Source organism: Staurois parvus, unplaced genomic scaffold (assembly GCF_062004578.1).
Source record: "Staurois parvus isolate SC_StPar_1 unplaced genomic scaffold, SC_StPar_1.0 ptg000471l, whole genome shotgun sequence".
NCBI lineage: Eukaryota > Metazoa > Chordata > Amphibia > Anura > Ranidae > Staurois > Staurois parvus.
This window is the reverse complement of record NW_028318267.1, coordinates 693,933-719,274: the sequence shown is the minus strand read 5'-3', so window position 1 is coordinate 719,274 and position 25,342 is coordinate 693,933. Positions and strand designations below refer to the sequence as shown.

The window sequence follows — 25,342 nt, the reverse complement described above, 5'->3', positions numbered from 1 at the left end:
CATCTCTTGTAGCACACACACTCTCATAGCATGCCTGTACATTCTGACCACCTCCTGTTGACAGCCTCCACAGACTTTCTGTAGAATTTAATTTACTGATCATGTGTCCCCATTTGAAGAGGTTGGGGTACCCAGGAGACAGCCTATATCAAGTTTACCACCAATGGAGTTGGGATGGTTAAAACCCATTCTTTTTGAGGTGTCCCTTTAGAGCAGGGGGTCACCAAATTTTCTAATCAAAGGGCCAATTTACTGTCCTTCAGACTTTAGGGGGGCCAGACTGTGGCCAGTAGGAGTAAACAATGCCACATCTTTAGTGGAGGAATAATGCCCAATCATTGGTGCTAGTGGGAGGAATAGCACACCATCATTGGTATCAGTGGGAGGAATAGTGCCCCATTGTTGGTGTCAGTGACAAGAATTATGCCCCATTGTTGGTGCCAGGAGGAGGAATAGTGTTGCAAGTTCAGAGACCACTGCTTTAGGAGAGAATTTTCTTCACTTTGTCTCCAGCTATAACAATCCTAAAGGTGTTCTTTCCAATAGGAAGGCAAATCCTTACATAATTGTCACTAGAAACAAGTGTCCTCATTGGAACATTTCTTCTCCATTCCTGTTTCAACTCAAAATGTATTTTCTTCACTTTACAGTGGGGAAATTATTTGATCCCCTGCAGAGTTTGTAAGTTTGCCCACTAAGGCTACTTTCACATTGATCCACCTCAAATGCATAGGCGTTTATACCACGGTTTTTTAAAGGACACGTGACTTAAAACTGCACCAAAAACACTTCTGAGGCGTTTTTCCAGGCATTTTCCATTGATTTCAATGGGAACAGGCATTATTGGGTCTTTTTTAATTTATTTTTTATTTTTTCTAACTCCCCCCAAACATGCCCCAAAAATGCTGCATGCAGGAGTTTTTACACCGCAACGCCTCAGTGTGAAAACATAAATAGATATACATTCACATACATACGGAAACAATTTTCTTGAGCTTTTCAGGCGCTTTTTTTAAATGCAAAAATGCTTGAAAAAACTACTCAGTGTGAAAGTAGTTTTACAAAGAAATTAAGGGTCTATCAAATTTGTATCACAGGTGTATTTTAAAAGATAGACAAAATATCAACTAAAATCCAGAAAAAACATGATACAAAAGTTATAAATTGAGTTGAGTGTGTAAAATAAGTAATTGATCCCCAAGCAAAACATTAAGTACTTGGTGGAGAAACCCTTGAACCCAAGAACAGAGGTAATGGGTTTCCTGTAGTTTATTTTTTCAATTATTTAAAAAAGGTACTTGTATAGCACTGTCAATTTACGCAGCATCTCACATATATACACACATACATATACCACACAGTGCTTAGCATAAATAAGTACACCCTTTTTGAAAAGTAAGATTTTAAATAACTCTCTCAATGAACACAAGAACAATTTCCAGAAAACTGACAAAACTGAGTTTCATAGAACATTTGTTTAGCTCATTACATGAAAGGTTAATAATATAACTTAGATTACCAAATCTTCAGTTTTACTGAAAGTAGTTGATGCAAAAATGAATACATCCCATAACAAACTACTACATCTAGTATTTTGTATGACCTCCATGATTTGTAAGAACAGCACCAAGTCTTCTAGGCATGGAATGAACAAGTTGGCGACATATTGCAACATCTATCTTTTTCCATTCTTCAAGAATGACCTTTTTTAGAGCCTGGACGCTGGATAGAGAGTGATGCTCCACTTGTCTCTTCAGAATTCTCCATAGGTGTTTGATTGGGTTCGGATCAGGAGACATACTTAGCCACTGAATCACTTTCACCTTGTTCTTCAGAAATGCACCAGTGGCCTTAGATGTGTGTTTTGGATCATTGTCATGTTGGAAAAGTGCACGATGACCAAGAGCACAGAGTGATGGTAGCATCTTTAAATATAGAGCAGTACATCTGAATTCATACTACCATCAATGAAATGCAGCTCCCTGACACCAGCAGCCCCACAGGACACTGCCAACACCATGTTTCACTGTAGGCACCATCCATTTTTCTTTGTATGTCTCACCTTTGCAACGCCATACAGTTTTGAAGCCATCAGTTCCAAAAACATTTATCTTGGTCTCATCACTCCAGAGTACAGAGTCTCAGTAGTCTTTTTCAGCATGAGCCCAGGCAAACTCTAGGTGGGATTTTTTTTGTGCATGGGCTTTAGAGAGGCTCTTTTTGGAGGACACCTATGCATGCCATTCCTCTGCCATACATGCCGTATTGTGTCACAGGAAACCATCACCCCAGTTTGGCTACTTTAGCCACTTGCAGTGAACTTGCATGGTGATTTTTTTCAACCCTTCTCATCAGAAGACTCGGTCAAGGTGTTAATGTCCATGGACAGACAGGATGTCTCAGATTGTTGCAGTTTGCAAATTTTTGTATAACTTGCTTCAGTATTTTAACTGATAAGTAAAGCTTTGCTGATCTTTTAGGCTTCACCTTTGTGTAAAGAAATTATTTTCTCTGAGGCCTTGGGAAATTTGCTATCAGCAATGGCACCACATGGAAGAAAAATGTCATAGTTCATTCAAATAATGCCCTTTTATAATCAACTGTCTGCTGGACACCTGTTTAATTAGACCTGCCTGTAGTTGAATTGTTAATTAGGATTTTGTGGTCCAAAACTTTAGTTTTGCTCTTAAGACTCATTGGGGTGTATTTGATTTTGCAACATGGTCTTGAATTTGTTAGGAAAAATCACTTTGTGCGTGCAAATTAACGAATCTTGTTTGAAATTAATGGCCCACATTTGTGGGAGTATTTTGTAGTATAGAGTCCCAGATATAAAATATTGATTCTGAAAGGAAATGTAAAGTTTTTTTGGTAAATCTGGGTATACTTATTTATGCTGAGCACTGCATATACACTGCTCAAAAAATTAAAAACACTTTTTAATCAGAGGAAAGCATTAAGTCAATTAAACTCCTGGGATATTGATCTGGTCAGTTAGGTAGCATAGGGGGGGTGGTTAATTTCATTAACACCATAAGCAGCTAAAACTGATTAACCGATGCACTAGATGGGCAACAATGAGCCAACCACCAAAACAGGAATGGTTTTACAGGTGGAGGACAAAGACTTTCACCTACTCATCTTTTCTGTTTTTCACTAGTTTTGCATTTGGCTAGGGTCAGTGTCACTACTGGTAGCATGAGGCGATACCTGGGCCCTACAAAGATTGCACAGGCAATGCAATTCCTCCAGGATGGCACATCAATATGTGCCGTTGCCAGGTCCTTAACCCATCAGCAGGACCGGTATCTGCTCCTTTGTGCAAGGAGGAACAGGATGAGCACTGCCAGAGCCCTACAAAATAACCTCCAGCAGGCCACTGGTGTGAATGTCTGACTAAACAATTAGAACCATACTTCATGAACATCCTCTAGTGGGCCCTGTGCTCACTGCCTGGCACCAAAGAGCTTGATTGGCATTTGCTATTGAACACAAGAATTAGCACTTGCATCCTGTGCTTTTCACAGGATGAGAGCAGGTTCACCCTGAGCACATGTAACAGATGTGCAAGGGTCTGGAGAAGGCATGGACAACATTATGCTGCCTGTAACATTGTTCAGTGTGACCGTTTTGGTGGTGGGTCAGTGATGGTCTGGGGAGGCATATCTGAGGGACGCCCAGACCTACAGGCTAGACAATGGCACCCTGACTGCCATTAGTTATCTTGAGGGGGACCTTGGGGGCACTGCAGGATTTCAATCTATGGTGGCATATTGTGTTACCAATGGTTTGTTTGGGGACTGTGGCCCCAACTGCCTTGAGATCATTCACAAGCTCCTCTTCCTGTGTAGTTCTGGGCTGATCCCTCACTTTGCATCATGGGGTAAGGATTGTCATGAAAAATCTTGCATGGAGCTCCATACTGAGGGCAATTGAGATTTATTTTGTATATCCATTTGCGTATAATCGCTCCCACAGTTGTCTCCTAGCTTCTTGGTAATGGTCTTTTAGCCCATTCCAGCCTTGTGCGGGTCTACAATCTTGTCCCTGATGTCGTTTGAAAGCTTTGGCCTTGCCCATGGTGGTGAGGTTTGAATGAAAGATTCTATGAACAGGTGTCTTTTATATACAAGTTGTCGTTAGGAGCACCTTCTTAAAATGGACAGGATTAATCTGTGTACCACATAGCCAGTCTATGGGAGCTAGAATTGTTGGTTGGTAGGGGATTTTACTCACTGACCCACAACTCAATTTATATCATTTGTATCATGTGTCTTCTGGATTTTTGGTTGATATTCTGTCTATTAAAAATACACCTATGATAAAAATTACCCTTCATTTCTTTGAACATACACACACTTGTTTACTTAAAAATACTAACAGAAAAAAAAAAAAATCCACACACTATGGACTGGTTTTGGGTGCATAAATGAAAGAGCTTTTTAACAGAACACAGGAGACAGAATAAACTTAATGAAGCCTTTATTATTCAAAAGAAAAAAAATAAATATTGCAGAAACATTTACAAAATCAAAACGTACAAGGTGACAGACATTGAAAAGTTATGTTGCCCAGCTGTCAGACATGTATAATTTAAATTGCTTTGTTACAATATTTAAATATAAAGTAAGCACTTGCTAGCTAGGTTGTTGTAATACTGCCCAAAGCACGTAGCTGCGTTATGGAGAGAGTACTGTCGTGGTTAATATCAGATCTGATGGCAGAGGACAGGGATAGGCTGCAGCTTTTTTTTTTTACACCCCGTCCTGTCCTCTGAGTTGGAAAGACAACTGGAATGCCTGAGACCGCCTAATGCTCTTCTACAGATATGACACAGTGCTTGTCTACACATGAAACACAGGATTTAACTGTCATAACACAGACTCGCGCTTCAAATAACGAAGCCATTAATGGAAAGAATGCTTGCATTCAACAAGCAACAGTCAGCAAGATATGTAGTAGCTGAATTTTTTCCTGTTTATATGATCAGACCTCCCAGCTACTGCGAAGAGGGGAAAAAAAAAAAAAAAAAAAAAAAAAAGAAGAAGGAAGAAAGGGGGGCTATCAAACTTTGGCTTTGTAGTAAACATAACGAAGCAAAGGAAGGAGGGAAAACTATTTTGCCTTATGAAGGTTCTAGTGTATTTTATGAAATATAAAAACGGGGTGTATGCAAGAAGGGTTAAAAAAGGAACTATCCAGAATTGAAATATTAAACTAGTGTAATTTGTATGCCATGTAAAACTGGTGTACATAAAGCAGCCTAAAGTGATCCTTCAGAACTATGACAGCTGCCATTGTGGCCATGGTTATAAAGAGACAAAAAACTCAATCGCATCTGTACTGCTTCCTACCTCACGGTGCTGGGGTGAGCTTTAAAGTGATTGTAAACCCTTACCTATATCTACTGAAGTGACTGGCCACAGGGGATACATAGGTGAAACAAATCCTCCTATACACGTACCCAGCCATTTGACCTGAACATCCTAGTAAAACTCAAAATAAAAAAATATTTAGTTTTTTGCTGTCAATTACAGGCTGTGCTGAAGGTCCCTCCCCTTATTTTGTCCAAAAGATATGCAAAATAAACATATAAGGAACTTTAAAAGTGTAAAGTTGAGGAAGTAACTCCTTTGGACCATAGCAGGTATGAAGAAAAAAAAATCCCAGCCTAATGACAGAACTGTGAAATTTCAATTTCTATACAAACTTGAGCATTTTTACAAATACATATTTGTGAATTAGATCTTTCTGGAAATAAGGAAGCATATTCATTCTTTGTTATGGTGGTTATTTAAGGTGTTAATTTCTACTACTCCATCTGAATCCTGTTTGCATGACCACAAAGCAGAGCAACAGATGACAGGTATGAATACAAGTCTCAGTTGTACATTCGGCAAAGTAACCTACTAATAGGAGAATGATCTTTAAAAATACACTAAAACCTTCAAAAACATGAACAAAAACCACACAGAACAGTAAAGAACACACAACAGTATAGTGGCTCTCCTTCCCTTTCCTCCTCTGAAGCATTATGATTACCAACATGAGAGGTCCTCTACCCTTTTTAAGCAGAATGGTCACACATCATGGCCAACAAGAAATTAAAGTTCTTGTACAATTGTTAGATGAGGACGTTTAAGCAAGAGAAGTCTGATTCATTTTGAAAAGCACTCGATGCAGCAAGGGAGATCAAATGCAGTTAATATCTCCAGCCCACTCTGTTTTCTGACTGTGGAGTGGGCAAGAGTTACAATGGTTGTTTTAACCAGTACCCCACTTGCTCCCAAAGTTTTGCTTGGAGTTGGACTTTAAAATGACTACTCATTTTCCAGAGACCTTGGAGGGACATGACCCACTGACACGGATGAATGTGTCTAGCACCTTCAGTTTTAACTGTCATAGAATGAACTGACTGCCTAATATGTTTCAATAGCCGATTCATTCCCAGTTTAAATAACAGCTAAACATATCTTAAAAATAAAACTATCACATTAAAAAGCTAGGTCATAAAAAAGTACCATGTACTATCTAGCCTACGCAGCTGTGCAAGAACGTTATACAAATGGGAAAACCAATTAAACTTCCCAAAAATTTCCTTTTGTAGAAGATCCCAACTGACCATCGTGGTCTTCACCTACGTGTTTAGAAGAGTCAAAGGATCATATTCCAGAGTGCAAACAGCATCACTAGAGTCAGCATTGAGTAAGCATGGTATGCTTATTTCGGCCAAGAATGCAAAGAAATAGATGAAATTCAAGACTGATCATTTTCAAGAGATGAAGAGGATTTTCCCCATCCATCTACACGTTCCAATCACTTCTGGGGGTTTGTTTGGCTTAGCTTCCTTCCAAACAGTGTCTGCGGAAATAACCCAACTTTTCCGCTCCACTCTAACATGCTGCATCCTTGAGTACCAATGGTAAAGAAAATCCTTGTCAACTTGGCTTTACCCAACATCAAATTCCTCTGACCGCTCCCTTCATAGATCCTTCACTAAATCTTCATAGAAACCTCACCGCAACCAAGGCGCCTCACATTATGCTGCAGCTTTTAGCTTTGTCCTTTCTTAAGTCTGTGGCCACTGCAGTCAGCTCTGGTCTGCTTGGCATGTGGGAAATTCTTTTTGTGGTTCTCTGGGTTTTATTCCGTTTGAGATTTTTGTTTGACTTGTTGACGCATGCCAGTGTGGCTACATGGAAAATGTCCCTCACACTGTTCTCCGACTGTAAGGCTGAGCATTCAATGTAAGTGGCTGCTCCAATTTGCTTGGCCATATTGGCGCCCTAGAAGAAAAATGCTCAGTTAGAAGAAGCACTAAATGGGACAACAATCAATTTGCATCAATTTTGAGATTTCTAAAATTAGCTTAAAAAAATTCCATCTACAGCCTAAACCGAGAATAACTGTCATAAGAAAAAACAGGACCATCAATCTATGTCTGAAGGTTCTCATTTCTTCCAGTCATGTTAGTAGTCACATTCAAATGGATGGGTGCTGCAATGTTGAAGGTGTTCAGCTTATCCAAACCACTTCAGGTTTAAAAGAACTGGCTAGGGGAAGCTGTGAAACATTACAGAAGAAACCCAGTTGAATGTGGCCAACTACAACTAAAGATGAAGGCTACCACTGGCATATTCTCTTTTTGAGAATGCTACTTTCCTGCTACTCCTTGTTACAAATTGAGGAGCGGAAAGATTGTGAGAATGTTGGGGTTAGCTTAAGGAGAGAGAGCTCTGTATTAAAAAAAGGTCAGATCCCGATGCAGCTAGGAAGCTTGGTGTTGCTTCTGACGATTCTGAGATTAGCTGGCTGTAAGTGTAGAACAATGAATGCAGAAAGTGGCCAGAAGCTTGGCTTTCCAGTTCAAACTTGGTGAGATGGAGTTTGAATAGTTGGGATTTTGTCAGGGAAGGGTTTCAATTGAAAGATGATTAAGGGGCCTAAGGTGCTAAAAGACAGGTCTGCTAGCATTTGATTGGCAGATAACCAACTAGAGCATTGAATCAAATGGTGTGCCAAGTGTTTACCTTGTGTGAACAAAATATGAAAAAACTGGATCTCGTTCTGGAGCAAAATCAGTGACTAGTGCATGTCAGCTATGGAGTGCAACCGGAACTTTCAAGAAATTCTGGTTACTTTTCCCATTTCAGACAAAGTGACAGGGTCTCTGAAGTCCACATCTGATCTACAAATATGAGGCAGATCTAAGGCCATTCTTATCAACTATAAAAAAACTGGACTAAGTAGCAGTTTGTATACAGTGGTACTTCAAGCAAATAAACGAACTGCTACAGGGTGACAAAGGTGCGCAAAAAACACTTTTGCATTTCCAGGTAGGGGGCGCGTGTGCGCCCTGCCATTCGTGGCCGTGGCTGTCATTCACCGGGTCCCAGCGCTTGCCAAACATCTCCGACGGGGAGAAGAACTGTTTGTAAACAAAACAGCTATCCTCTGTCACAGCACAGCCATCCAAAGCAGTGTGATTACAGTGAAGCACAAACATTGCCCCATAGTAGAAACTCCCCGCACACAGATAACCCCTTTGATCGCCCCTCATGTTAACCCCTTCCTGCCCAGTGCCATTAATGCATTACATGCAAAAAAGCACTGACTCTGTACTAACAAAATGTTACTTAAGGTAATGATAGAATACACAAGTTACATAACAAACTGGAAAGCAGCACCTCAGTCACTTGATTTGCTTGTGGCAGATTACTGAATGCAACTAAAATGATAATTGCAGAGGGTAAGACATCTCTGAAAACTACAAAAGCTGGTGATGGTAATCTAGATTTAAGTAAAATCTTGGAGGCTTTAGATTCACATTGTGACAAATCCTAAACAGCGAATACAGACCTGTAATTACTTCACATTGCATTAACTATAATTAGCTATCTGCTAGGAACACAGGAGAGAAATCGCAAGGTACAGAGAGATAAAAGGAATAGCAGTAATTCTGATATCTTCAATTTATACAGATTTGAAGTAAAACACTGTAAGGTCTTTGGCATCAGATCTTAATACAAGATAGGGATCTTCCAGCTGGCTTCCCACTGCTGGTATGGGGAAATACCTAGCTACATGTTCACAACTTATACCCTGGTTTACTGTGTGAGAGCTACTAGATGGGGGGTAGTCAGTAAAGGCACCTGAGACAAGATAGAGCTTGAACTGTCAACCTCAATGTTCCATTAAGGGGACAAAGACAACTCCCTTTTATTATGGCACCTCCATTTTTGTGAATGTCATTGTGCCAGCTAGGCAGCCAGCACCTCTAATGGCAAGGAGTCAGATTATTTACACCAGGGCTTCTCATCTAGGGTTCCTCCAGAGGTTACTAGGGGTTCCTTGAGCAATATCTGCCTCTCAGGCAAGTTCCCACTGACACCATTGATCTTTTTAGCCATCTGTAAAGGGTAATTCTTCCTAATGACTGCAAGTGTAGGGAGCATTATTCCCACTGACCACCACATTAATGTATCAGGAGTTGTAGATATAAAACTTTTCTGGTCTCATGGAACCCCTGCTAAAAAAGTTCAAGGGTTGAAAAATTTGAGACTGACCTATACCATTTCCTGCATATAGGCACAGTTCCCAATTTTACCTCAGTTGGTGTCACGATTAATCTTAAATCCTCATTAGTTCAAGCTATGCCTTTAGAGGCACCCCTAGGGTTCCACCATAATTTCTACATTCCTAACAAACCCCAAGTCATGTCATCTGTATTTGGGACAGGCCCCTCTACCAGTTTGTTTGCTTTTTCTGTAATCAGTAGTAAAATGAAGATCACTGGCCATTTGGACCATCCAGTTACGCTACAAAAAACTATGACCTTTGCACCAGGAGTGTGTTCCCCTATAGGCTTTCACAAAAAATGTAATAAGGAAGCATAACCAGCATCAACCAACTGCAAACATTAGACCAGCTATGGAGACTTGGGAAGGGGGAGGAATGTATTCTTGGTTCACATACCTGATCATAAGACACCGGCGTCTGCCTGTGGTTGGACAATTCCACTAGTGTTGTGAGGTCAGTTCGTAAATCAGACTTGCAGCCAACCAGCAGCATTTTTGTATTGGGGCAGAACTCCTGAATTTCACCTTTCCACTGCAAAAGAATATTATGGAATATCAGTACAATCTAACAGATTAAAAACACCACACATCCCCACGAAAGAACAGGAACGGATTTCCCCCCCCCCCCCCCCAAAAAAAATAATAAATAAACCAACACACTTTAGTTCTATACGTCTCAAATTTAAATTTAGAACAAAAAACGGTCCAGAATGAGATGAAATATTCCAAACAATGTATGCCTTTGACTTGCAAACTACAGGGCTGTAGTGACAGCTCTGCTGTAGGAGAAATGAAGTTACCTTTTTAAGTACGCTATCCAGTGTTTCAGGACGGCTGATGTCAAAACATATCAAGACGGCATCAGAGTCCGGGTATGAGAGCGGGCGGACATTGTCGTAATAAGGAGAACCTAAAAAGACAGATCATCAATTACTACTCCTGTACATCTACACAATGTTTAGTCACTTTGTTTCATCCCATACACATTGTAGTCATTTATCCTTATAAAGTATTAAGCAAAAAAAAAAAAAAAAAAAAAAAAAAAAAAAGAAGGAATCCCCAGACAGCTGTCACTGAGCAAAAAAAGTTTTCCTGTCTATACCTGTACTTTCCAGGATTTGGATTTCAAAAACTTTTGTCCTAAAGGACAATGGTCACCATGACACACAGCTTTAGTCATCCCAGAGGGACAGCAATAAAATCCATCCTACAGTTCCTACTATATCCAAAGTGATAAAAAGCCCATCCAAAACAGACGATTTCAGATATAGGCAGAGCCTACTAGTTATTTTAGCAGCAAAAAATTCCCTGCCACAGCCCCGAGGGACATGAAATACATAGGCAATTCAACCCTCCAGCATGAAATTTTAATCATAAGCCAACAAGCCGTGTAACCATTTTAGACGTAAGGGAATACTACCTTAAGTGTTTAAAGTTAAAATTGCCACAGGCACACAGGTCAACCTGTAATAAGGCTTCACACAACTCAGTTGGTAGACACGTTGAAGGCCCCTATTTGCGCAACACATAGGATTATTAAAGTGGCATGTTTCCAAGTCCTGTTAGGTCACTTTATGCTGGCCCCTTTTGCAGGTATAGTTAACACATTAAAAATGAGTACCTATATAGTTTAAAATACAGTAATACACTGCCTCGCCCTGCACAGTTGCTCTATTTTTTGGTACCATGCCAAAAATGTAGAGGCTGATCTGCTGACCGCCTAAAGATATACTGCTACATAGCTAGTCTGGCTAGGGTATTTAAAAAAAAAAAAAAAAAAAAAAGGGGGGGGGGGGTATAATCCTATACCTACAGTTGATCCAGGACAAAGCAAAAAACCCAGCAAAGCATGATCTAATTTGAAGAAGCTCAGAGCCCCTGAGCACCAGAAGCAAAATGGTAGCTTCCAACAAGACAGGAACAATGCTGGAGGCAATTTACAGTACGCACCAATTTTACCAGTGCAATTAATATGGAAGGTATGCCAACTTTTCATGCCATGGGTTAAGTTACACGTTAAAAGTGTAATCAGGGCACCACAATGTACAGAAGTATCCAATGCAAAAAGCTTTAACTATAAAATTGTAAAAAAAAAATTTTAAAATCAGGTCACATGATCTGGCTTTCCAATTACTCAATGAAAAGATGCAGCCTAGAAGGTGGGAGCACTACAGAGGCTCGATCTGGTGATGATAGTCATGATACTCTGCTTTCAGGAATACTTTAGTCATGAAACATGGAGGTACTGTGCTGGCAGCCAACATCTAAAGGTAATGGTGGACAAGTGATGTCTGCAGCAGGTTCTGCCCTTTTGCTGCTCTCCAAGCTCTCTGGTGGTACCAAAAATGGCAGAGTTACTGCTGCTTTATTGCCATGCCACCAAGGCAGCCCTTTGAGAACTCTCCCATGTAGGCTGATGTCAGATGGGCCTCACACCAACAATCATTCCTTTGGCAACTGGTTGCAATTCCTAGTGGCATAATCACAATGGCTGCCCATTTGTCCCTATGGAATGGTTCTTTTGCCAAGTGAGGCTTTTAATTAATTATTGCTCCCATTACTAGCAATAGAGATGCTGCAGTGTTCAAGGAAGTGGTTCAGCTGGCGAAAGAGCAATCCACAAGGACATGCAGGCAGCCTCTTCTGTAGCGAATCTGATGCCATCAGCAGTCACCTGTCTGACATCAGCCATATTGTAAACGCAATCTACATTTTGATCCATCAAGAATGCTGGCTGCATAGTCAAAACCCCAAAAATGGTTTCCATTTAAATTAAAAAAAATCTGATAAACCCCACCACCACAGAAACTAATTCTATAGAACCCCATCCCCCCCCCCCCCCCCAATGGAGCGGTTTGTCATGAAGATGTGTGTTTTATGGGCAGACACATTGCTGCAGGAGAGAGTGTAGAGAAGAATTCTGGTGATCTCACCCTGGAACATTCCACACATACTTCTCCCCTCTGTTTCAAATTTCTTCAAACAAGGAAATGTTCCAGATGATTATTTTAGGACCTACAACTGTTATTCTAAACTTTACACAGTGTTCCAGGCCTGGCCTTATATATTCACACACATTATATACAAAGACTTACAGTTACAGAATTAGAGATGACATGTTTGCAAAGTTCAGACTTTCATACATTTTGGACAGTATGCATCACTTTACAGGAAGGGCTGAACATGCAACACTTTAATGTGAAAGTTTTTTTTATCCTTTTAATTCCTAATTTCACCTCCGCAACATCTCCAAGATACGCCCGTTCCTAACCTCGGAAACCACTAAGCAACTTATTCACTCCCTTGTTAGATCTCGCCTTGACTATGGTAACTCCCTCCTCACTGACTTACCAAATCGCAGGCTATCCCCTCTTTAGTCTATGATGAATGCTGCTGCCAGACTTAGACACCTTACTAACTGTTCTGTATCTGCCACCCCTCTCTGCCAAACCCTCCACTGGCTTCCCATTGCCCAACGGATAAAATTCAAAACATTAACAATAACGTATAAAGCCATTTATAACTCAGCCCCAAATTACATCACCGATCTTGTCTCTAAATATCACCCTAACCGTACTCTCCGCTCCTCGCACGACCTCCTGCTCTCTAGCTCCCTGGTCTCCTCCTCCCATACTCGTCTCCAGAGCTTCCCCCATCCTCTGGAACTCTCTACCCCAATTTATCAGACTATCGCCTACTCTGCTCACTTTTAGGCGATCTCTGAAAACCTCTCTTCAGGGATGCCTATCCTGCCCTCAGCCAATAATGGAATCTTCTACTCTTCCAACCAGTCCACCCCCCACAGTTACTACCTTTTGTACCACTAGCCCCTCCCTCCTAGATTGTAATCTCCAAGGAGCAGGGCCCTCCTTTCCCTCTTGTATTGAACTGTATTGTCTCCTGTTATATTGTAAAGCGCTGAGCAAACTGTTGGCGCTATATAAATCCTGTATAATAATAATAATTCAGACAGAGCACAGCTTGATCTGCTCTGATTGGTCTACACACAATTGAAAGTCTTGCCAAGTCTGTTCAATAAATGCAAAAATGTACCAGCTACTAGTCCAGTGATCTGTTCATGTACAGGGACACTCTTCCACCCCTGTATGTGTGTAAACACGTGGATGTGCAAACGCCTGCAGCATCTGAGCCTGCCATTGGTTTGTACAGGTGGCAATTGCTCAGAATCTGCAACTACTGGAGAGGAAATGCACCGGATTCTCTCTGTATATACCTATACATGTCCAAGTGGTTGAGCTCTAATGTTGCACTGAATTCTGCTTTTTTATCAGCGCTGCCTGGAGGACTACAGGACACCTGAATCCTATGCTATGGGGAGGAGGCATAGGAGGAGTTTAGTAGTCCTGACACTTCCAGTCCTAGCCCATTCTGCTTTTCCACAGATATGTTAGCACCTTAGGAATGGTAAAAAAAACACACCTAAAAAAATATTTAAAAGCCCATAACTAGAGAACCCTGAATTTTTTTTTATTACATACTTCGGCCTAGCAGCGGTACACAAGGTTTGAATTTTGCCATTGCTTCTCACAAAGCAAGACTACCCACTGACACCAGGCAAATTAGACTTTTCAGAAAGACTAGCAATGGAAGCCCCTATACTACTCATGGCATAGGCCTTTTAAATATACATTAAGGGTCCATGCACACTAGGCAGCCAGAAAAAAAAAAAAACACACGTAAAAAGTGCCAGAACTTCAGCAAAAAAAAAAAAAAAAACCCACACACGCTCATAGTGGCTCAAGTTTATACATGTTTTTGGGCATTTGCTGTTAAAAGCACTCCCCCCCCCCCCCAACAAAGACCATTTCCGTCTACTCATTTTTCACTCTAATTAATGTACACTTGACAACTCAAATCACAGTTGAGCGTTTTGCAGCTTGAAGCTCAAACTTAAGGCAGGCCACACATGGTTCGAATTCCGTCATACGCTCGGTAATCCAAATGGTGCCAACAATAATTCTGAAAAATCGATAAACCAAGTCATAAAGTTCACCCCATATAACAGGCGAAACTTATGTTCCTTCCAGGTCACGGCTCATGTGCATATTCTCTTTTCGGAAAAACAATCGCAAGATTTGACAGTCGAAAATCGGTCGTTTTTCCACAAATTTTCCAACATGCCCGATCACTGAACCACGAAAATCGGGAGGAACCACGAAAATCGTCTGGAGCCATTGACCCACTAAGAGCAAAAAAAAAAAAAAAAAAAAAAAAAAAAAAAAAAAGAAGGTCGAATTGCACAAAAAGGCACCATAGAGAACAATGGATTACGTTTTACAGCTTCAAAACACGCTTGTGTGAATGCAGCCTAAATTCTGCATTTATTCTCCCACAAATACAGTTGTGATTATTTTCTTTAGCCTTAAAAACATTCCTCTGCAAACATACATGAACAATATAGACCATCAAGTTGCTTATACAGGCTGCAGAAGGAGAAAGAAAAACTTATTATTTTTATTTTATTATTTTTTTTATTTTTTAACATGCTTGGCCCCATCTACATAAATCGGAATATTGTATGATAAATGTCGCTTTTAAAGCGATCGTATGATAATCTGATCGTTAGTACACAGCAATTGTCTGAAAACATTAGAAGGGACAAACCCGCAAATTGTAAGATACCAGATCATACGATTTTCGTTTAACCAGTATAGTAGTCATCTGAAAATGCAATACATTCTTCAGAATTTTTATTCTGTCATTTAAGAAATTTCGTAACCTCTTCACTTTTGATGAGACTAGCGTGCAAGGGGGGGCACACAAACACAATTTATCTGATACTCAAAGTGTATAGGGGGGCTTTAAACTCAAGAAAAAAAATTTAACAGTGTTAATGTAATACATGTAACACAACTACTACAAATACACTGCTGTAGAAAAAAAAAAAAATTTTTTTTTTTGGAAATCCTTGAAGTAATCTATAGTCATCAAAACTAGCTGGATTGCTGTATAGTATCACAAGCAGCGATTGCACCGATCTCTAGGAGTTCGGCCACAATAGAAAAGCACGTCTTATAGGCTCAGAGGTGCAGAGACTACTTCAGCATCAGCCCTACAGAAGACTCAGCCTTGACAAGCTCTAAAAATCAAACCATTTACTAGTCAATCAGGATAATCTCAGCTTCAACTTCAAAACAGAGCAATGCAAACCTCCTGCCTCCATTGCGTCACAAGACTTCTCTATTGCGCAACAGACTCAGAAGGGAAACGTCATCTGGAACTGGATTGAGCTGTGCAGAAACAATGAATGCCATGTGCCATTTTCACAAGCCTCACCCAAATAGGCTGGGACTCTTCACTCACATACCTGCCTGCTGAAATCACTGCAGATTCATCCTAGCCGACCATATATGTACAGCTTATAGGGCTGCTCCCTGCACACAGCCATGGCATAAGATGGTATGTGTGTCACACTAATTATTCAGCCATCTACAGGCTCTTAAACCTGCGTTTATGGTCTCAGATGTGGCCGTTTACACCACTTTGTTTTATGTGAAAGACACCCAGGCAGGTCTGTGGTACCTTCTAAAACACCACTAATGATGGGATTTAGAAGTATCTAGTGAAAAACAGGTTCAGGTTTCTTTGGAGAACTACATTTTCCAAGTCATCCAGCAAACCTTTCCACTTTGTCGTTACATTTCACATATGTAGGGATCATGCACAAGGCCCTATAGCAAAAGTTTCCATCCAGCAAGCCTTTAGGTGCTGCATATAGCCATCTATGAAAGTCAATGGCTGTACTTCACTACACACATGAATTCAAATACTTCAGGCCTTCAAGGAGCTATTTACAATCTAAAAAGTTCCCACTTATTATTATTTCAGGTACTTATATAGCGCCATCAATTTACACAGCGCTTTACATATATATTGTACATTCACATCAGTCCCTAACCCTCAAGGGGCGTACAATCTAAAGGTCCCTAACTTAAATTCATACATACAAATATTAGTGCCAATTTAGACAGGATCCAATTAACCTACCGGCATGTCTTTGGAGTGTGGGAGGAAACCAGAGTACCCGGGAGGAAACCCACACAGGCACAGGGAGAACATGCAAACTCCAGGCAGGTAGTGCTGTGGTTGGGATTCGAACCAACGACCCTAGTATTGCCAGGTGGAAGTGCTAACCATTTAGCCACTTCAAATACTAAAGCTTTAAAGCGGAGTTCCACTCACGCTGTCAAATAAAAGTCAGCAGCTACTTTAAAAAAAAAAAAAAAAAAACACTCATCTGTCCCTCGGTCCCGTGGTGTGTCCCCGGCAGCTCATTTCACCGGCCGTCCTGTATTCCAGGAGGCCGGCATCTTCAGTGTGGGTACCCACTGCGCATGCAGTGCTGCGTTTCATGAATGGTCCTGTAGTCTTCTGGGACCTGTCACATGTCCCAAAAGACCACAGAGAGAGGGAGGACACCTTTCACTTCCGATCGCCTAGGCGATCGGACCGGAAGTGGGTACCGGCTCCCCAAAGGTGCCAATCCTTAATGGGGAGTGGGGGAGCAGTCCTTAAAGCGGAACTTCCCCTTTTGGGTGGGGCTCCGCTTTAAGCCAGCCATAGATGGTTTAAATCTCAGCTAGTTAAACAGGAACCAGCTGAGATTCAAATCATCTATGGGTAGGCCATTGTCCCAAAGTTGATCCATTGACTGACTTTGGTACAACCAGCATGTTGGATTTTTAGCATGCGATTAATGCCAGCAGCTAGGTGATCACTTTCTACCAGCAGGTAGAACACAAAATAGCACTGACAAGGTTGATGGGAGAATCTGGCAACTTTCCTGCTACCTGTGGTGTCAAGGAAGGAACTGCATCATCTATGGCCTGCCTAAGGCTTGGTTCACACCTATGCAGTTTGCTTTTGATCCATTTCTGCAGTGTGTTTTTTGAACCTTTGCATTTAGGTTTTTTTGGCCAATTTGTTGTTGGACAGTTGAGTTTTCGTTATCCCCCCCCCCCTCTTCTTTCCCCTAAAGCATCTCCATTGAAGTCTATTGAACCAAAAAACACTTTTAACGCAAAAAGTTCCTGACCTTTTCCAAAAGTGCAGCAGCTGAAAAACAAACAAAAAAAAACACAAAAAACAAAGTGCAGTTAAGGTGCGTCATATGGGCCCCTGTCAAAGAGGAACCTTCCCTGAACCCAGGGGGTGCAAAACTTGTGATCAGTGAAGGCACACTTTATCCAATTAGCCAGAAGGCCTGGCAGACACCACTCGTATTTAGCAGAGGCTGACCAATGAGTACTGGGGGGGGGGGGGGCTTGGAACTAGTACAAGGCCACTGTACTGCCCTATTTTCAAAAACCTAGACAAGACACCCAAAATCTCTGGTTCTAGTGGTCACACAATGCTTAAATATTCTGATTCCCCTTACAGGTGGTGTGCAAACCCTATTGAATTAGAGCTAAAAGGATTTTTAGTTTTAAAATTACTTTATATACAGCCATTTTATTTGGCCAGTTGACAAGCAAATACCACTCAGTTTCAATTACGTACAGCATTTGCATAATTATGTGTGTTATCGCATTGTCATTTCACTGTCATACCCACATCCTGTAGGAACGTTCCCAGTTGTACCATTAGTCATCTGGATGATGTAATGAAATAGAAGGTGTACATGATAGAATTCAGTGTTAATTGTGAGCTTGTTAAGCTCCAATCAGCATCTGATCTGTATAGAACAGGTTCTCCTGGGGGAGGGGGTGGTTAAACTCATCTTGACTTTCCCCATCCTCGATATGTAGTGGCAATCACCACCAGTGACAGGTGCTGGGACCCGGGGCAATCCTATCTACACATCAGCCATTCGGGCCCAAGGCAACCTAAGATTTCCAACACATCAATCATGCTGTCTGCTTGAGAACTGTGAAACCCTCAGCTTTGGGAAATTAGGTGGAATTGCTGAAAGATGTGCAAAGTGTGCAATTTAATGAAAATGCAACAGACGGCAAAGCTAATAAAAACAGGAAAAAAACCCTCAAGCCAAAAAAAAACAAAAAACAAAAAAAAAAAAAAAAACCCACACCCTTCACTTCGGTATTCCCTCAAAATTAAGTGTAAGCATTTTCCAATTTAACTAGTGCAATTTATCTAAAATGCGTCTTTAAAAACTGAACTGCCAAAACTCCATCTGGGGCTCGTTCACACCAGAAGCCAAGCTGATATGCACTGAGAAACTGCGCCAATTCAAGCACATCACATAGCTTATCTTTGTACAATTGTATCGCGAAGGGTCATAAGCAACATTCAGTTCTGTTTGGATCATGTTGTGATGCTGACCATTGCTGTGGCAATTTAAAAAAAAAAAAAAAAAAAAAAAAAAAGAGTAGTGTAGTAATTTAGCACAAAAACCACCAAAATGTGAACTAGCCTTGTCCTTTGCATTGGCACTGCAAGGCAAGGTTGCCAAGCGTAGCCCAATGAAAATAGTGTTGGGCCTAAAAAGTTAATCAAATGTAAACCCAAAATCATTTACTATGTACGTCATCATGCCTCACTATGCAATAAAAAAAATAAAAAAACCCCACACACCAGAGAATGCAGACACATGCGTGGATAATATTCCAGAACACACATCTACAGTGCTGGCAGGATTCCAGCAACAATGGTTATGTTCTCTCCAGAGTTTACAAATATTGAAGTTAAACATGGAGAATGGGATTAAAATTTTCAAATACTTGTACGATTCAAAATAAACACTTTCACAGCCAACCTCAAAGCTACCAACCAGAGAAAAATTCTAGTCTCAGATACTCCGAACAAAAATCTTCAGGTTAGAATTCTTGTCAGCCTGGGAGTTTTAGGAGTTCTCACCTTTGTGTGCTCCAGTTCCATCCAATATGTTCTCCATAATATTAAGGGTTAGTTCACCTTTACAGTAAACATTGCAGTGCAGTCAAGGGGCCCAAAGAGGCTAGAAATAATTAAAAATTATTCTGCATTGTAGAATCATTTTCCCTCAAAATGCATACCTGGAGGCCAACCAAAGCTTGTGCAATGGACACACACAAGGCAAGGAAAGATGGTATGTTGAGGAGCTCAATAGAAATAATGTCATCAGGTCACGTGTCTGGTACATTGACTCCCAGAATGCAATATGTACCCTCTTCCTAAGGTCTTCCACTATAGTATACCATTGTGGACATGGATCCTCCTGTACAGGCATGCTTTCAGTTGCATTAAATTCTGGGATATGTAGGTTCATGGCCAGGCACTAAAAGTGCCAGATCATATGAACACTGCAGCTAAAGGTCTATGATAGCTTTAATAACTTCAGGGGTTTATTTTAAATTCACAAATAGAACACTTTAAAGGCCCTCATAACAGCCAGAGGGAAGAGCAAAAGGGAAAAAAAAAAAAAAAAAAAAAAAAAAATATGGAGGGGGGAGTTTTAAGTGGATTGACTAAAGAAACGCCACCCAAACTACCACTTCCATCCGATGTCCATAACCAGTGTAATGATAGATTATGATGTTGTGAATATTTGCTGGTTTATCCATTGCCCTTTGTAAAGTCCTTATTGGCAAGCTACCCAAAATGGTCAGTGTTGAGTAGACTTAATAGTTGTGGCCTTTCCACCAGCCTGCCTCAGCCTTCTTACCATAGAGCAGGAGTCTCCAAACTTTAAGGGCCAGTTTACAGTCCTTCAGACTTAAGGGATGCCAGACTGGCCAGCAGGAGTGAAAATTGTCCTGGCAGCAAAAGGGAGTAAATATCACCACATTTGGTGTTAGGGGGAGGAATGGTGCCCCATCGTTTGTTGATTCGCAGAATAGTATCTCATAACATTGGGAAGAATAGTGCCCCAAGGGCCAGATAAGGCAAGCCAAGGGCCACAAATTGGAGACTACTGCCCTAGAGAAACCTTTGAATGTTCCCAAGTCTCCTTGGAGCCCCTGTTTAAACCAAGTCATTACTCTGCATGCTTCACTTCTCTCCCACCTTCCACCCATCTTGGGCTTTAGAGCAGTGGTGTATTTAGACTTTGTGCTGCCCTAGGCAACACAAAAATTTAGCGCGCGCCCCCCCCCCCCCGAGAGCAAGAGAGTCAATAAGTGTGTGTGATAGAGATTATATATATATATATATATATATATATATATATATATCTCTAGATCTATATCTCTCTCTCTATATATCTAACTCCTCCCCCTCTCTCAGATCGTATGGGACTCCTCCCCCCCCCTTTTTGGGACCTTTTGAGAAGCGGCAGACAGCCATGCAGGGCCGCCATCAGAGGGGTACCTTCGGTACTCTTGCAGTGGCCTGGACAGCTGGAGAATCGATGAGGGGGAGGGCAGTTGCAGAGCGATGCTCCTGTACCTCTCCCTCCAGCAGTGGACGAGCCAGGACCAGGGGACAAGCTGGAGCAGGGAGTGGAGAGGACTCGGAGGTGGTGAGCTCTGCTGCGTTCTGTGGGATCTCCCTGCCTCCCTCCCTACACTGACAGAGGGCAGTTGCTGTTCCCAGTTGCTTCCACTTCTTATATGACCTACCACTGGTATAACAATGACAGAGCAGGGTCAGCGCATGAAGCACACAGAAGTCACCAACTGTCTGCAGAGTCCATAGCTAAAGACCTCCAAACTTTGTGTGGAATTCAGATTAGTACAGTGCGTAGAGAGCTTCAAGGAATGGGTTTCCATGGTCGAGCAGCTGCATCCAAGCCTTAAATCATCAAGTGCAATGCAAAGAGTTAGATGCAGTGGTGTAAAGCACACCGCCACTGGACTCTAGAGCAGTGGAGGCATATTCCCTGGAGTGACTAATCACACTTCTGTCTGGCAATCCGATGGAAGTGTCTGGGCTTGGCGGTTGCCAGGAGAATGGTACTTGCCCCACTGCGTTGTGCCAAGTGTAAAGTTTGGTGGGGGAATTATGGTGTGGGGTTGGGCCCTTAGTTTCAGTGAAGGGAACTCTAAGGTGTCAGCATACCAAGACATTTTGGACAATTTCATGCTCTCAAATTTGTGGGAACAGTTTGGGGATGGCCCCTTCCTGTTCCAACATGACTGCGCACCAGTGCACAAAGCAAGATCCATAAAGACAAGGATGAGATGAGAGAGTTTGGAGTGGAGGTACTTGACTGGCCTGCACAGAGTCCTGACCTCAACCCGATAGAACACCTTTGGGATGAATTAGAGAGGAGACTGAGCCAGGCCTTCTCATCCGACATCAGTGCCTGACCTCACAAATGCACTTCTGGAAGAAGTGTCAAACATTACCATAGACACTCCTAAACCTTGTGGACAGCCTTCCTAGCAGAGTTGAAGCTGTTATAGCTGCAAAAGGGCGGGGCCAACTCAATACTGAGCCCTACGGACTAAGACTGGGATGCCATTAAAGTTCATATGCGTGTAAAGGCAGGCGTCCCAATACTTTTGGCAATCTAGTGTAAACAAAAATGGCAGAAAAGTGAGCCATTATCCACAGAGTCCCCAATTCCTTATTGTATTATCGTAATTGGTTGCATTAGCCAACAGCTCTTTTTTTGCTCCAAGTGAACACACTTACCAAACTCCCCACCACTGACCGTACAAGCTTCAATGGTTTTCTTAACTAAAACAAAATTTACACAGCTGGGCAATACAGGAAAAGAGCTACACAGCAGTATGGTAGAAGCACGGTAAGAGTAACCCATTTGAACCAATCAAAATTCATATGAAGTTGGACCAGCCCAAGATTTATTCTGATTGATATCTCTGGTTCTGCTTGTTGCACTTTTACATTTTATTGAATAAGCCTGAATGACTACAATAAAGCATGTTAACATGAAACGGTAGAACACAATACATGAATCAATAGTTGGTCTGCATGCTGTAAGCCTGCTTTCGAATGCTCATTAAAACTGCATAGGTTTAGATTTCCCTTTGAAATGGTTATTAATTAATAAGACATCTAGTTAAAAGACCAGCTCAATCGTTTGTTACCAAAGCCTCGCTCTAAAAATTAAGATGCTGGTTTAATCGCGCACGACCCCCCCGCCCCCATCCTTCCTGGAGCCACCATCGAGAGCCAATCAGATAGACAACAGAGTTGAACAGACACAAGCAGGAAAGTAAACATAATCGCTGTAGACACGGACATTTTATAATAAACCACAAGGAATCGCAAACAGCCCGCTAGTAAACACATCTGGGTTCAGCCAAAGGGCAGCAAATGGAACTCATTTTAAGAAAACAGCCCATTGTGGAGGAATCTGTTCTCCAAACACAGATTACCAAAATGTATCAAAAACAGGACACTACACAGAACAAAAAAGAAATTTTGCCTTCACACATGGCTTCTTCCCAAATCATGAGCAGATTTTCAAGTGCTGGCAATGGTTCTAGGACCACGACACCACCTACTGGTGAAATTCTGCACTGGAATGTGACCCTTTACCAATAATGATGCTCTGAGAATTATTATAAAATGAATGGTCAGTGAAATGGGATTTCTGTTGCTCAAGATGGGTTCATGAAAAGCAGGAGACCCATTATGTTACACCGTTCAGGGGTTAAAAGCCATGCCAAATGTTATGTTTAACCTGAAATGCCCATCCACACTATAGAAAGTTTAACTGGTCACAAACTGCAGAGTCGTAAAAGTGAAGCAGCAGAAAAACAAAAAAATGTTGTGGGCTCAGATTTACAGTCTGGATGAAGAATGGAGGTTATGATGGCAGCTTCCATCAAAATCTTCTGAGACAGATTTTTAGCATCCTGACATTTTAAACAACTCAAGCCAAAATGCTATTTAGAGGGTGGAAAACATAGAAGCTGTCAAATTTATGGCCGTATGTCACCATTGGTGTCATATTCCTCCACTTCCTATCAGAACAGGAGACACAGACTGCAACAAAAACACTTTTGGGGGGTTGGTGGTGAAAAGGGAAAAAAATAAAATAAAAAAAAGGTTATAAAATTTGACTGTTGGTCCAGTGACTACCACTCTGCTCATATCTTGTGTGGCTCACAGGAACTGAACTCTCCAACATGGTCAGAGACATCAATAACTACTTTAACAGAATATTCTTTAATCTAGAAAAAATGTTTTGGATGGTATTGGCCCTTAATCAAGTGATGCAAAATTTACCTTCACATACAAACAGGGAGAACCATGCAAAATAACTGCAGATTGGTTGCTATGGGTTACAACATGGCCAAGCTCCAAGAGAATAAATCAGCTTCCAAGCTTACTGCCTATATAAAATCAATACACGTCGCATAGGACACTTATTTGTTCCATGGAAGAGCATTGTGGAACACAGCCATTGTTAGAAGGAAAATGGAATCTTTAGGAGTGGAAATTTTTGGTAATGATCTTTGGTTAGCATCACGGTCAGGCAGGAACAGAATGCTTTGATGTGAATGCAGATAGTGCTGATGATCAGGGAATGAATTGACTAGTTTGTGGGGGCTGGTGGACACTAAAAAGGATCACACAAACTATTTCAATCTGTTTTCCATGGAAAGATACAGCAAGTTTAAATTCTGGCCATAGACTCCTTAATGTTCAGCCATTTCAACTTCCTTAATTGGATCCATTTGGAGTTTTTCACAACTGAATGCAGCTTCAAAATAGCTGAAATTGGTAGGCGTATAGACAGCATAACACCAGCCACAGACATTAGATATTGGTCTGAAGCAAATTGTTAAAGAAAAAAAATTACTCCAACAAAAAAGATCCTTTGTAGGCAGAAAGAACAATCCCTAGAGATGGAAGGTTTTGTCCAATATTTGTTCTTCGCACATTGGTTCTACCATCTTCAGATAATGGAACGTTACACATAAAAACTCCTGTATCCAGAAGTATCATTTAATAACCACCACAGCATGTGTTAGGAAAACAAGTTTTGGATAACAAGGTAATTCTAGTTTATGAAAAGATCTTTAAGTCTGGCAAGCAGTCTTGTGTCTATACAGAGTGTCTATACAGTAGGTGGCCCAACATCTTCAGTGAAAAGGCTCCAAGAGATGGGGTACCCTCAATATATTCACACCTAACATTTCAAAACTGTCCCACAAAGAAAGCAGTCAGAGGCCCCTGGAGATTATTATACAAAATTTATATTAACACCAGTTTGCACAGGGCTTTACAAAGTAAGAAGGAGACTAAGTTATAATACAAGTTCATACAAGGGCATTAGGAAGGCCTTACTTGTGAGAGCTTAGGCAGGCCACAGATGAGCGATTTTTCTTTCCTGCAACCACAGGTTGCCATCCATCCAAGAAAACTCAATAGATTCTCTCCCCCCACATCAGTATCGAATATGCCAAACTACTGTGTAGTGCCAACAGAGAGCTTTGCCATCCAGCAGAAACACAATGATAATTGCTAGCAGCTATAGCTGCCAATGGTAATCGCATCCGAAAAATCCAACAGGCTGGTTGTACTGAAGTTGATTGACTTCAGCACAACCAACCTGCCCCATAGATGGCTCGTTCAGCAAGGACTGGCCAAGATTCGATCAAAGATTTGGTCCATCTATGGCCAGCTTTAGAACTTAAAATCTAAAAAGGGAGGGGCAAGAAATGAACGGACAGACATGGTAGCACATTGGCTTAGTAGTGGTTAAAGTCCTAATCAGGACACTATCTGCATTGAGCGTGCATTTCTTCCCACTCTCCAAAGACATGCAGGTAGATTAATTAGCTCCCCATATAAAACTGGCCCAAGTAGGATATTCTACTGAGCGCACCCAGATGACTACCTCACCATGTGTCCCAACAGCACATGTTAACCTCTAGTACTGGAAA

General features: G+C 41.3%; 1 protein-coding gene across 1 annotated transcript in view; it reads right to left on the bottom strand.

Moving 5' to 3' along the window:
• Window positions 1-4,465: 4,465 nt before the first annotated feature.
• RND3 (Rho family GTPase 3) overlaps window positions 4,466-25,342 on the bottom strand; it is a 39,765-nt gene continuing 18,888 nt past the window's right edge. The window contains exons 3-5 of the mRNA XM_089689364.1: window positions 10,379-10,488; window positions 9,976-10,110; window positions 4,466-7,286 (exon numbers count right to left, since the gene is read on the bottom strand). Coding sequence (XP_089545490.1) covers window positions 7,035-7,286; window positions 9,976-10,110; window positions 10,379-10,488 — 497 coding nt within the window. The 3' untranslated portion in view covers window positions 4,466-7,034. The remainder of the gene's footprint in view (window positions 7,287-9,975; window positions 10,111-10,378; window positions 10,489-25,342) is intronic.